The sequence below is a fragment of the Apteryx rowi genome, unplaced genomic scaffold (genome assembly GCF_003343035.1).
Source record: "Apteryx rowi isolate R43461 unplaced genomic scaffold, aptRow1 scaffold_246, whole genome shotgun sequence".
NCBI classification, from domain to species: Eukaryota; Metazoa; Chordata; class Aves; order Apterygiformes; family Apterygidae; genus Apteryx; species Apteryx rowi.
In genome coordinates, this window is record NW_020448819.1 from 910,028 (window position 1) to 924,676 (window position 14,649).

Consider the following 14,649-nt stretch of genomic DNA (forward strand, 5'->3'; position numbering starts at 1 on the left):
CCAAAATATGAAAAATCATTGCAAGGGTTTGTCACCTCCAGAAATCAAATCTGAAATCATGACATTTTGCTGAGGGCTGGAGTTGGTTTATGACTTCTCTTCTGTTGAATCTTTGGTGATTCAATATACTGTCTTTTGATCTTAGTTCTTTTCTGCTACATTTCAGGGTTAATTTAATTCCTCCCTCTCATCTTTTGTTCATATTGCATGCTCTAATGCAATTCATTTGCCTAATAAATTTACAGATCTTTTTGCTTTTGCATAGCTGGATTTGTTTCTAAGACCTGCAGTTGTCCTGACACAGGAGTCGTGCAACAGACTTTAAAGGAGTGAATTCATATTTATCTGTTATATATTATAACTAGGACTGTTGATGTTCACAAATGTGCTTAACCATTGTTTTAAATACAACTTCATGATTATGACAGTTTTCTAGTAGAATATTTAATATCTTATTATACCTACCACTTCTTTTTTATGTTGTTATACTACATAGCATGGCTTAGATTTTTTGCTTTCTGGCCAGAGTGGTTCAAGGGGTCCAGAAAATGTCAGGCTCTTGCCAGCTATTGAGGAGCTCTGATTTAATTTGTAGTTGGAGTACCTGGCTGCAAGGGCAAGGAGGTGGGGATCATATCTGGCATGTGTCGAACTTCTGGCTATTTATGTTTGTGGGGATGTTTTATATGCACCCTTTTCCCCCTCATCCCCTCAGCTTTTGAAGCTGGGAAACTATTTTTAGGAAGATGTATGCCAAAGAGTAGCAATTTCTACTAACTGTAGTCCATACCCACTGGATGTACGTTGCTGGGACATAAAAAAACAAATTTGGGAGTTCATTTCACAGGCTGGGAAAAACTCAGAATAAACAGACATTTGCAGGACTTTGGCCCTAGCCCTGCAGTACATATTTATGTTCTTGCACTACAGAGTATTCTTGGAGAAGTCCTACAGTACAGGACTCCACTCACTTGACAGAAAACTGTTATGGAAGTTCACATTTTATTGAACAGTGTTTTTTCATTAGCTTTTTCAAACTTTAACTTATGTAGTCTTTGCTGATGACAGGTTCAGTAATTTTAAGACTTCAGTTAAAATACTCAGTATCTCTCAGGATTAGACCTTTACAGCCATACTGTGAAAGAAAAAAGACCACCGTCCTACAAATATTAGTGTATAAATGACCCTGCGAACACTTTATATGTTAACATACATGTGTGAGTACCATTTTATCTGTGTATAGAACAGAGTTCATCAGTATTTATGTAACTTAGAGACTAACTACAGTTAGTACAATTAATATAGTAATGTATGTTAAGTACATATTATGAGGAAATGCACAACAGTTTCCATTGTGATATTTTGTTTACAATTGAGGATTTTTTTGTGCAAGTGTTTGATTTTTTTTTTTTAATGCTTTTATTATCAGTCTAGTGGGTTGGAACTTTTCTTCTGTTTACTTTAAGAACACTTTATTGTTCAAAGAGAACTACACCCCCAGAGTAAACTATTTTTGCTGTCTGGAGCTAGCTGCTGTTACTGCAGGATTTTGAGTTTGTTGTCACTTTATGTGAGACAAATTAGTAGTCAAATTAGTAAGAAATAGTGTTGCCATTTGCTGAAAAGGCAGGAAGTGGTAATGCTTAAATCAGTAAAATTCTTTTGGCATGTCAGATATACCAAACTGGAGAAAAATACATAAGATTCTTGTCTTTGGATGTAAAAGTTGCTATCACTGCTGGTATGTGCTGTCTGTACTAAGTCACTCAGTGCTTTGATCATTCCCTTTGACTGTGTCATTTGACTTTATGCACTAAAAACTGATGCGAAATGGCATTCAGTTTGGTTGGGCCACCCTGATTAATACTTTTTTTTCCATTTGTGCTTAATATAATGATTTTCTAGCAGGCCTATAGTAGTATGTAACTATGTTAGTTTATCTTTCTGTGCTTGGAAGAAAAAATATTGGAGTGTATTTATTCACTAAATTCATATTTTATTTTTTGCAAAGGTTTAAATTATCCTAACTTTCATTTCCTGGTTTTCAGAGGTCTACCTGTTTGCTACATCCTGCATTAGCCACCACTGTGTGATCTTAATTCTTCATTACGAGAAGCTGTGTGGGCACGTAGTGAACTGGAATGTGATGCCCCTTTATATCTCAGAGTTAGGACTGGTCTACCAGATAATACTCGCTTCCCAGTGTTTTTCATCCAACTTTCACCCAAATGCATAACACGGAATTTCTTACCATAATCTAGAATATGCCTATTATAATAGAATCGTAAATCTTACTCTTTTGTTTTTAGGAAAACTGATAGTCTAGAGTAGAAAATCTTATTCCTTGTCAAGAATTGTCTTGGCCTGTGTTTAAGCCGTGTCTTTCCTATGTTACAGAGTTACAATTGAGCTTAGGCAGGGGTCATAGACCCTTTATCCATTAGTTCCCTCAGGATCAACTCTGTGATTCACTATGACCTTTACAAACAGCTGCAACTGTTCCTGCTTTCCACCAGCACTGAGAACATCTTTTCCATCATTCCCAGCTCCTGTTTGTAGGAGGATATGGAGTAACAATGTCAAACCCCAGATTTTCTAGGAAATTCATATTCAGAAGTGCTTTTGCCTCTTAGTATACTACATGAAGTTGAACTTATCTTACTAGCATGGTAATTAGTTCTTTGTTCTGCAAAATGTGAGTCTGCAGCATAGTAGGTTATGAATGTTCTTTCCTTTGTGGTATGCTGTGAGTCAATATCCTGTATAAATTGTAGACAATTCCTGTTACAGAAATGTGAGTCAGTTCTCGCAATTTGCAGTATGAGCTGTTTTTTTTTTTTCCTTCTTCAGTACATCCCATTCATCCAATAGAAAGAGCCACCACAGTTTACTGCTTAAATAGTGTGTGTACTGACTTGCCCTTGTGGCATATCTTTACTGTTGCTTCATGGACCTCTACAAGTTTTTCTGGCAAAGCATAATCATAACTTGGAAATAATAAAAATGCTCTTACCTTTATTGTATTTCTTAAATGCAAGGAATGTGTCTGAGCCCCAGCCTTCTGGTACTGACTCTGCATTTGATACATCAGCAGTTAATTTACTGATTTTACTTAGATATATCAGTGACAACAAATGAGTATATATTTGTTTAGAAATCTGCTTGTTTGCCAGTGTTCTGTGCTGCTAAGTGTTGTGCCAAGACATGTTTTCTGTTGGAGCTGTATATATATGGTTCACCTAACATTAAAAATAAAGTCATCAGATGTTACTAGCTTTAAACCTGTTGTAACTCTGGAATTCTGTTTCCCTTTGAGGATATGGGTAGGTGAGGGGAGCCTACAGAGGGCCTTTGCAACACTGAAGTTGTTATTCCTCTCTTAAGTTGTGTTATTCCTTTCAGGAGAAGGAACTTGGCTTGAAATGGCACAACATACGTAATATACCCCGTTCCATGATTTGTAGGCTGACCAAATGCAGACGTTACCATGAATGGTGGAAGATCTGTAATTTGTTGGCCATAGTAAAAGTTGGTGAAGTGATACATCTTCATATGTGATCTCTGGAAAACGCTTTTTTGAGAAGGACTGCATTTCCTTTTCTGTGCATGTGTATCTTCTGCTAATATTTGCTCATTTAAAACAGAAAATACTGATATTTAAGCATTAATTCTTATATTCTTTTTTTTTTTCAAGTGATGTTGTTTTAGAGTTAAAAAAAAAAAAAAACACAAATATTTGGTAACCCAGATATGGTAAATATATAGTGCATTGTCTTTACTACTGAAGTTCATCACTCTGAGGTTACTGTTGGGTTTGATATCTCCGAGCCTTTTAGTCTTATCTTCTTCATCAGTACTGAAGATGCAGTAAAAGGTCATAAAAGGTTTGAGGTAACTAAAAGTTAATTTGCTTTTGGGGGATATGTATAGGTGTTCTTAAACAAAACAGAATAAAAAGCCTCAACAACTACTAAAATTGGCCAAAGGAATTTTGGACTGCAAAATCTGCAACTACTGGAAGAGACAAAAAAGCACTGGAATATTTGGTTTAAAGTTCAGTTTTCTTTTGAAAAGAGAAATGAAGAATTATGATATTTTGTGTAATGCTTTACTAAAAGCAAATCATCACGCTTTATTTGTATTTGCAGATGAAAAAAAGAAAACAAAGAAAATTGACAGTGAACTCAATCCTGTTTGGAATGAGGTAACTTTTTTTTTTTAAGTCAACTCTTGGTCTTTTATAAAACAAAATACTTATAAAATTGGTAAATCAGTTGCTGCAGTTGTGACTGTTGGAAACAGAAGTTAGTGATAGTGAAGGTGTTTGTAAAAGCATGAACAAATACTGAGTGGATTCTTTGTGTGTCATGAATCACAATACATTATGTAACATTTCAAGTAAAAGTAGATGGATATCTGTTTTGTTGTGGCCTGTGTTTTTTTTCTCCATTCATTTTGGACCAGATGATATTTAGGTATTGTATAGTCACATTTATGGGTACGTAATTGGATCCTTTATTATATACTGAGAATAAAAAGCATCACATCAGGATGAGTAATCTATTGAAGTTCCTCATGAGTGATTGGTAGACCTGGTCATATTCTGCATCTTCAGTAATATTTTTCTAAGGGAAAGAGTTTTCTTAGTACTGCTCTTCACAACCAGAAATGAAAGTTGAAGATTGTTGTTACATTTTATAGATATTTATACAAAGAAAGGAAACCTACAAAATATGTGTCTGAATTCAAGAGCAACTGACTTTTGACCAATATTGCAGTGGGAATAGTATCAGATCTTATGAATGAAAATAAAATACTCATGAGGAAATGCAACGACAAATGTGGTAATGGATCAGTATTAAACAATCTGGGTCTTTTTCTGTTATTGCCACTAATAAGTGCCAAATCAAGAGTGTGTTATGAGCATATTCCAAAATTGTTCACTGTGCTTTTGCAAATGTGAGCTGGTCTGGTCTGTCTCTCAGTAAAAGCAAAATTTATTTCTGAATAATTTTGTTACATGCTACTTTTGTTAATTATTTACATTTAACTTGTAATCATGGTCTGTTGTTGCTCCATTTCTTTGTTCAGATTCTTGAATTTGACTTGAAAGGAATTGCTCTGGATAATTCATCTTCCCTGACGATTATTGTGAAGGATTTTGAAACAATTGGACAAAACAAGTATGTTCTTTTTCTCCAGCATTAAATACTTAACTTTCAGTACAGAAGTCCACGGGAAAATGGGACTGATTGTTAGTGGAGAGAAATGATTGATGCAGCTAGATGGTTTGTGATAAAACCACTGCTTATAGCCTATAAGCCAGTGTGCTTTCCATCCTTCACATGTTCGATTGTTACTTTGAAGGAAAGTGTCAGCTTTCTCTTTATGCATAATTTTAGACACGCTTATCTGAAGCTAAATGCAAGGAAGGATTTGGGCATGTGAGGCAGGATTTGGGTAAAATTTAGATCCCTACACCTATTATTGTTTATTGAAAACTACAGCTGCCTTAATTCAATTGGTTTTTCCTTATATTAAAGATCCTCAGGTGGATAGATTTATGCCATTCTAGATATCTGGGACAGGCCATCTCCTCACGGAAGGGTGCAGTGCAGCACCCAAGGCTACCATACCTAATTAGCATCCAGAGGATGGCTCTGAGGAACTCTTAATAGCCATTTTCAGAGCATGGCTAAGACAAACACAAAAGGATTTCAAAATGCAGTTGAGGCTCTTAGTCATCTTTAAAAATCTCCCTGAGGAGCTGTATTTTACCTCACTTACTAGGCATCTTGTCTAGGAAGTGAGGAAGCCTAAGTTCAATTCCCTACCCTCACTGAAGGGATTCAAGTCCTAGACTCATCTCCTGGGAGAGTGCCTTAATCACAACGATAAATATCTTGGATAAAATACAAAAACATTCTTGGGAAGGGAATCCAGGCTTCCACTTTTTTAGGTGAGTGTCCTAGATAATGGGCTCTGTGAAGTGTTGTGTTCTTACTTGCACTCTTCCTGGCCCAGTGAATCTTGAATTCTCTGCCTGGTTGTAGCAAGGCTTGAACCTGAAAACAAGAGTGACTTCCCCCAAGATCAGCTTGCAGCACTCTTTGATGTGAGATGTGAGGCTGAGTTGACTCACACTGAGTAGGGAACTGAATGAAAGTCTCCAGCTTTTGACTGAATGTTATAAACCTTAGGCTCCCTGTGTACATGGAAGATTGACAGTACTATTGCCACCTCCTCTTCTGGCTGTTTTAAAAATACAGATTAAAAACAGATTGAGTGTTTTAGTTTGTTTTGAAAGAAAATATGTAGTTTGATGTTAAGGGAGTCTTCTGGGGGATGTAAGTTGAATGACCTCAGCAGAGGACTAAGTTGGAAACCTAGCTTCTTGCGTGTTAGGGGAGGACTCTAAACTGTTATAAAAAAGGAGGGGGAGCAGCACTGAGAATTGCCTTTACTGTTTTTCAATTCCTTGAAAAGAAAAGCAGAGAGTCTTAATATCAGTAAAGGATTTAGGGTTTAGATTTAAGCAGATACAAATACCCCTTTTCTGATTTTTTAATGAGACCCCTAATGTGCAGGAATTTAAGGCTTTTTCCTTACTGCACCATTTCTGTTTTGGTTAGTGCTGCTAGTGCATGCTGGTAGGCTTGCATCTTATAAGTAGTACACTAGGAGAGTTTAGACTTTTAGAATAACATCTGTACACCTAACATTGGGTTCTGCAGTTGTCAGACATCTAAGAATCAAGTATCATGGGATCTAAGGTGCTGCAAATCTTTTTGTATACGGTCCTTTTGTTCCTTTGTGAGAGGCTGAAGGAAAGTTTCATTCATGCAGTTGATTTCATTGGGCTTTTGATGAAGTCTTAAGTGCTCAGACAAAAACTTCTTTGACAAAATCAGAGTTTATTATTAATTTTAAAGAATTAAAAATAAATGAACAATAGCAATAGCTACATGTGCTTGGAAAGATACCACATGAAACACAAATAGATTTCCTTTAACTAAAAAATGAAAAATACATACCATTTTTCTATACATGGAATAGTTACAGCATAAAAGATGCACAGAGTGTAAGATTTTCTGGAAATTATATATTTCTGTGTTTATTCTTGCTGCTGAAGATGTTTAGGAAGCAGTTATCTTGACTTGCGTTGCTATCCTAATATGAAAGCAGAGGACACTATTAAAAGTTTGAGAGTACTTTAATGTTGTCCAGTGCCCATGTTGTCGTTTAAGCATTTTTGTTGGCTTATACAAAATGGGAACATGTAGTAAGTAAATGTATAAGTTACTTATTACAGGTGTTTTGATCCATTAACTTTTAAGAGTAATCCATATATTTTTCAAACCTGCATCTGTTTGTTTTCAGTGTTTTTTATTTATTTATTAGAATAGATTTGTTCCTATAAATTAAGTTGCTAGAATCTTTTTACTGTGGCCACTAGAAAAAAAAATTGCTTTGAAATATTAAAATGGTATACATGGGAATCCTCAAATGTAATTAGTTCACATTCTATAAAAATACATGATACATAAACTTCAGTGAAGTTATAGAGTACTTTATTACTATTTTGATTTGGACTTTGAAGTTCCTGTTTATTTGTAGTGAGTCGAATAACATGAACTCTAACAAGTTTTATGTGGTTCTGAACATAAGATGATAGAGACTTTAAAAAATATGTTTCTGGGAGTTTTGTAGGATTTAAGCTTTAATATCAGAATTGGAGGTGTACGGTCAAACTTAAAGCAATGCATGCAGATTAATCCAATAGAGAAGATACTTAAATTACAGAAAGTGAACATTTTGTGAAATTATGTTAGCCACTTCTCATAGTTTGCATGTTGTTTGTTTTATGATTCAGCACACAGGAATAATCCTGGTCCCTCAAATCAGTTGAAGGGAAAGGTTACAGGCTTGGGCAAGGGGAAGCTAATCAGAAAGCTTTTCTTTTACATAACCTGCAATAGGAATAGAACGTGTTATTTTGGGTCGAAACCTGCTTCTACTGAAATCTCTGGCGAAGGCTGAGAGTTCTTTCTTAAAACTCATAGCCTTATAAAGCTTCATCCATGTGTTTAATAGTTCAAGTCTTTAATATTCATTTGAATCCTGCTTCTGTGTTTCTAATTATATCTTGATAAAGCAAGTATTGTCAATCATTAGTGTTCTATACTACTTATTTTAAAAATCTTGGAACAGTCTTTCTGTAGTTGAACAAATGTTGTTCTTCACGTAGCACCGAGTAAATGGGACTCCAGTAGAGGTTATGAGGAAGTGAAAAAATCAGAATCTCTTCTCTCTTCTACTGCCTCTCTCCACCTTTTTTATGCAGTGTTTACCTCATGGCTGCCATTGCAGTCGTGCAGGGACTCTCTCCTGCTATGCAAAGCTTTCTTTCTGCCCATGAAGTGAGTCCATGGTGTTTGGGAACTTCTGCAGGTTTCCGCTTAAACTATAGGTTTTTTCTCTAAAATTGTAAATATATACATTTGGACAAACAGGCCAAGTTCTCATGGCAGTTTGTAGTCCACTATCTAACTCCTGGAGGATCATTTAAAATCTTTACAGGAAAAAAAAGAACAACTTGTTCAAAATGAGATGCCGGCTCCCTATTTCTTTGTGTGAAGTGCTATATTGTAAACAAGGATCCATTTCACTGATTGCTGGTCTTTCTCTTCCAGCATGGCTGAGGTACATGGCTGTGTTCCTCAACAAGCTGAGGAGAAAAGCATTCAGAGAGCATGTATGAAATACTCTCTTCTGTCTATGCCCATTAGTGTTGGGTGTTGCTGTTTTAAAAGGATATATGATATCATATCTTTTTCTTAACTTCTCTGTGGTAAGTTTGGATATTTTATGACTCTGAACTATGCATATGTTCACATCTATTGATAGTAGTCCACTTCCATTGTTAGTTTTTGTTTACTACTTTCTGTTTCCTCCTAATATCTAAATTGCAACTCTGTCATAAAATCACTGTTAGGCAAACTGATGCCTTCAGAGCTCTCGTTCTTGAGATTCCTTTCGATCAGTAAAGCAGAATGCGTTGCATGCCTCTGATCTTGGGGAAATCCCAGAAAGCACAAAACTTGATACAGGAAAGCCTGCCAGGAATCTGAGTTTTCTGCTGGGTTTTAGACCATATAACCAAATAAGGGAAGGTGCTCATCTCAAGCCCCTTAAATGTCCTTAAGAATTCGCTCTGTTTATGGGTTGAAATTTAAGCACGCCTCTTTTTTTTCTTTTTTTTTTTGGTAAATATAATCTGGATTCACATTTGTGAAGCTTAAGCCCCAGCTTGTGCAAATATGGATTTTATGCCTGTTTTTGTTTATGCACCAGAAGTTGTCGACAACTTATATATTCTATGGACAAATAAAAAAAGGACAAATAAAAAAAATGGTCAAAAAAAGAGCAAATAATACTTTGGGAAAGTAACTTCCATATATGGAGCCATGCAAAAATACGTATGGTTCGTATCAAAAACAGAGCAACACCTTAAAAATATTTCTGTTGAAAATATATCCTCAATAACCCTTGCACATTTGTAGCATGTAGATGTGTTTGGGAGGGATTACTGGGGGCGAGGAAACAGGAAGAGAGGGTGAGAAGTGGGAAATACATATGATTAGGCATTCCTGACTTTAACAATATAATAGAAAATGTCACCTCAGATTTCTTTTTAAAAACAAAGCAGTGTAACAGCAGAAGAGGTGTAGTATTAATGAACATTCACGTTTGGAGAAAAAAAACATATGAAAGAGGGAGAGAAAGATCGGGAATAAATTTCCCTTATGGTGCTTCCGTGCATGCATAACCCATATTGCTCTTGAGTTCCTTGAGTTTTGTTGTTTATTTTCTTTTTCTTTTTTCGTTTGTGTGTGTGTGTGGGGGGGTTCTGTTACTGAGTTTGGGAATATATTAGGATTATCGTATCATAGTTCTGCCATTCTTGCACAGCATCCCCTTTTAATATGTAAAAAAGTATAATTATGCAGATAAGTAAGCTTCGCAGCAAATTTATCATGTTTTATAACATGATATATTCAATGTTTATTAGATTTTGCTGTAGTTAACTTTTTTTTTTTCCTGTTTACTGTTTCTTCATGGCTTCAGTTCAGTTTACAGTGGGCAAAATAGAGGGAATTGCTTTGTTTGGGTTTTGTTTTCCTGCTGCTTCTGCTAATCAAGCTGTTTGTTCTGGCTTGTGCATCAGACTTGCGTGAACTATTACAGGTGATACTTTAACTGTAAGTTCATGTGACTATAAGAGTTATTTGAATTAAGAATTCTTTAAAAAACAGAACTGCCTACTTAAAGCAACAATTAAAAAAAAAGACAAAATCTTGTACTCAGCCATACATAGTAGTATTGGTATATATAGATTTGTTCTTCCAAGTGCTTAAATACTGGATAGATTATACCTGTATGTTTTCTGATTATTATATCTGTTCATTTATAATAAAGAAGAATTTAGATTTTTCCATTTTAAGGAGAAGAATTTAGATGTTGCTCCCAAAACTAAGCCTTTCTTTTTCATGGTATCTGGCTCAACTTCCACTGACTTCAAAGAACTGATGATCTGACATGACATTTATAATTAGGGAATTATTAGAAGCCCCTAAAAGATTTGCATAAGTCTTGTCCCTAAAGGAAGTCTCCTTGCCAGTTACACAATCCTGTTTTCTCCACCTTCATCTGAGAATTTGGGTTGAAACCTCTCCAACTAATTCTCCTGTGAATTTATTGCTCAGTAAGGTAGACAGCCAAAGCAAGTGCAAAGGTTTTTTTGCATAAATCTCAGGGCAGACCAGCACATACATACAGTGCTGCTGCGTTCCCAAAAGATGTTTGGAAGAAGGGTGTGCAAATTAGGCTGCCTTGGATTATCTGCAGAGTGGATCAGGATTGCAAAAATGGAGTACGATGCCTACCACCATAATGTCCTGACTACCGAGAGCTTTTATAATAGTTTAAAAAAAAAAAAGAAAAAGAAAAAGAATTTGTATTCATTGAATACAACATTGAATATTGTGTTCATTTTGACATGTAATGTTCATGATGTTAACTGAAGTCTAGCTCTTCAGAGGTAAAAGCCTGTTATTTCAGAAACCCCCGTGTTTGCCATATACTTTCCACTCTTGCTCAAACATTCTGCCGGCTTTCTTTGCTGCAGGGTAGGATATAAGCAGAACAATGTTTTTTCTCAGCCCTACCCCCACGTTCTGGCCGCTTACTCACAAAGCTTCTGGACAACAAATACTCTGCTATTTCATGCAGTATTACTACTGCGCACATGGCTACGCCGGAGAAGTGACCACAGATCACATACTCGCCCACAACTTGTTACAGCTCCTACAAACTTTATAGTTTTCATCCAGTCAATTTTCACACTGACACAGAAGAGTGAGCACAGTGGATGTTCTGCTGTTTCAGCGCTGTGCCAAAACACACATTGCTGTGGCATGTTTCTGTAAATCAAGCCAGAATGAAAGTTATGTGTATTTTTCCATTTCTTTTTTCCTGGAGATATAATTTACTGCTCCTTTGCAGGATCACTAAACTTTTGCAGATAGATTAAATGTATACTCTTCATGGTAAAATGGCTCTGTCATTGGAAAAGGTAAATAAAGCAAACTACAGTGATTCTCACATGTATACAGAGAGATCACCATAGAAATAAGCTAGAGAGGGCTCACATGCATGATTAGCTGGATTTTCCAGTGTAAAGATGTCTGAAAAGAGAACACATCTGTGTTCTATTATGTCTAATACTGTTGGTAGAAATATTTCAAACTCTAAGAACACAAATCTTTATGCAGTTAAAAAAAAAAGTCACTTCAGTTCTCCCTGTGAAGTTAAAAAAAAAAAAAAAAAGTGTTAACAGGAAGTTAAAGTTTTGTCTGAATGAATTGATTTGTTGGCCTTTTTTGTAGGCAAGGGAGTTGCTGGGACTATGTGTTTCTCCAGCTTCTTTACACAGTTAGTAACCTAGTGACACAGGAAAAACAGATTGAGCACACCCTTTTCTCAAGCAGAAAAATGCAGCCACAAATGGTGAAATGGTGCAGCAAATTATTTGGTCATGTTTAATTTACAATATTATTTACAATGATTTCCAGATTATTTGAATCCTCCTGCAATTGGATCAATTTCTGTAGATTCTTCTCTCTTTCAGTGTGGCTGTGCATGGTTGCTGGGCTTTCCTTCCATAGATTGTGTGTTAGATTCAGCCTGGGTAAAATTAAGTCTTTGGGTTTTTTGCTTTGTATGAAATAATATCCATGATTTGCTTCTTTTTGAAACTGCTCCTGCAACAAGTATTATCAAATAACTAAAGAAGATAAAAATAGTTGTTTTGCTACTAATAACATTTTTCAGAGTATGAATAACACAAGGTGGGAGTTAGGGCCTGTAGCATAGAAGCTGTAATGGAACATATACACTGAAAAAGAGTGTAGCAATTAGAACTTACAGTGTGGGATCAAGGATGGTGATGAGAATAATCAATATAAACGTCTGCCAAAATAAACCCTAAAAAATAAGCCCAAAGAATTTAAAGGCTTGAATCCCAGCTGATTAAAATCACTATGCATGCATGGCAATCAGTAGGAGTAGCACGTAATCAGCTTGATATGCTGAAGAACTTGGTATAAATTTCTACCCTCAAACAGAGAGGGAGAAATAAAATGGTTGGTACTGTGAATCAGCCATTTCCTCATTGAGGCATGATTGTGAAGTTTCACTTCTCTTGGTTATTTGGGCGGCTAACAGGAAGTACTAACCACAGCACTAACGGATTAATTAGCTCTGGCACAAATGCAACACTGTGTTTAACAGTTGGTCAGTTGGTAGTTAATCGATTTCTAAATTGATTTTTCTTTGATTACTGAGGAGAAAATATTTTATGCCTAGTACTGATAGAAGGTATATTGAAGTGGTTTAAAATCTGCTTCTGTATGTGGAATTTGCATTTGTATTTTGAGGTCTTGCTCAGTAGATATACCAGAATGTTTAAGCTGCTTGTGGCAGGACAGGTTTGTTTGTTTGTTTGTTTTTAAACTTTTGTAAAGCAGGAGAAGTTTAAGAGACTCTTAGGCTGTCTGGTCACCATACATATACAAGTCTTAAGGGTGGCCAAAGGTTACTTAAGCGGAGTTAAGAAGTAATACTCAGTTGCCACCTATAGTCAAAACACCTGATGAAAACAGGTTAGAGGATTTATTGAGACATTCCAAAAGCAGAAACTATCCCTTATCTGGAGAGGGGCCACTTGGTAGGTGCAAGAGACCAGTGAGACCTGGCATTAAATGGGCAAATATTGTCTGCCTAGGCAAGAACAAGAAGGCTAACAGAGCTCCAGCCAAAAGTAGTATCCTTTGAGGGTGAATAGATGACAGAATGCTTTTTCAGCTGTGCTGGAAGTAGAGGACTCCATTCACTTTGACAGTCGTGATTTCTGGGGGAGATTGCAGGCCTGCTCCAAGGTGAAAAGTCTTCAGAGTTCTGAGGAACAGAGCAATGCCATAGGGATCCACAGCGCTGGTGCAGAGAACTGCGGGGGGCTAGTTACATATCAGAAGCAAGTACAGTAGCAGGGCTTTCAGCAAAGGGTTAAACAGGAATAAATTGTTAAGGGACTTGATGTCGTAGCAACAGCTATTATCTGACTTAGCTGATGTGGTATTACCTGACTTAGCCCAAACATTAGAGACCTGAGAGAAGCATCTTGGGAACAAGGCCTTCTCCAAGACATGTAAAAGTGACTAAGATGAGTCTAGCAATGATCTTGAGACGTTCCTTGTTACTTTTGAAAGGGTGAGTTCAGCCAGTGAGTGGCCCTATGATCAGTAGGCCCTGATTCTAACACTGTGCTATGTTGACCCAGTCCAACTTGATGGATGAAAGGCTGCACCTCAGAGCAGCATTGTATCACAGCAAATAAAAATAATTATTTTAGATCATCTAGATATCCAGTATCAGACTCACTGATGCCCTTTTCAGATGAAGGTTTGGAATACACAGGGAACATAGCCTTGTGTGCAGACTCAAGAACTTCAACCATTTTTGGAAATGAATGAAGTTGAAAGGCAAACAGGAATTCAGGTAGCTAAACTGCTTTTGCTTGAGCAGTTCTTATAGATGATACCTATGGTGCAACATGGGGCCAAGCACTGACTTGTGATCATGTTCAGTACCACTTAGTTCACAGCAGAGAGCATCCTATGTACAAAAATAACATGATTGGATGTTCTGATATGTGACTTGTTTGAGAAAAGGCATAATGTGACAGACAGAAGGTGATGACCTACCTTCCTCTCCCTGCTTCCTCAGCTAGGGGAGTCTGAAATGAGACCAAGGCATCAGACAAAGAAGAAGAGCTGGTCTGACATAACCACAGCTTATTACTTTCAGAACAGGATTTGTATGTCCAAGGGCAAATTCAAGAAAGAATGGGGAAAGTTCATGTGGATGACTTGGGATGAGCATGCCTACTGATAGAGTATGACTGTTAAAGTACAGATGGCAGGGAGCAAGACGGTGGTAGGAATGAGCAAAACTAAAACTGCTGTTATGAGTTAATGAAGCAAGTACATGCTTAATGCTTTCAGTTGTAGACAAACAGTACAATCCCAA

The 14,649-nt window shown here is 36.6% G+C and overlaps 1 protein-coding gene across 1 annotated transcript in view; it reads left to right on the forward strand.

Moving 5' to 3' along the window:
• The window catches only part of MYOF (myoferlin), a 76,227-nt gene that overhangs the window by 708 nt on the left and 60,870 nt on the right, over positions 1-14,649 (forward strand). Inside the window, exons 2-3 of the mRNA XM_026066698.1 lie at positions 4,149-4,204; positions 5,092-5,183. Coding sequence (XP_025922483.1) covers positions 4,149-4,204; positions 5,092-5,183 — 148 coding nt within the window. The remainder of the gene's footprint in view (positions 1-4,148; positions 4,205-5,091; positions 5,184-14,649) is intronic.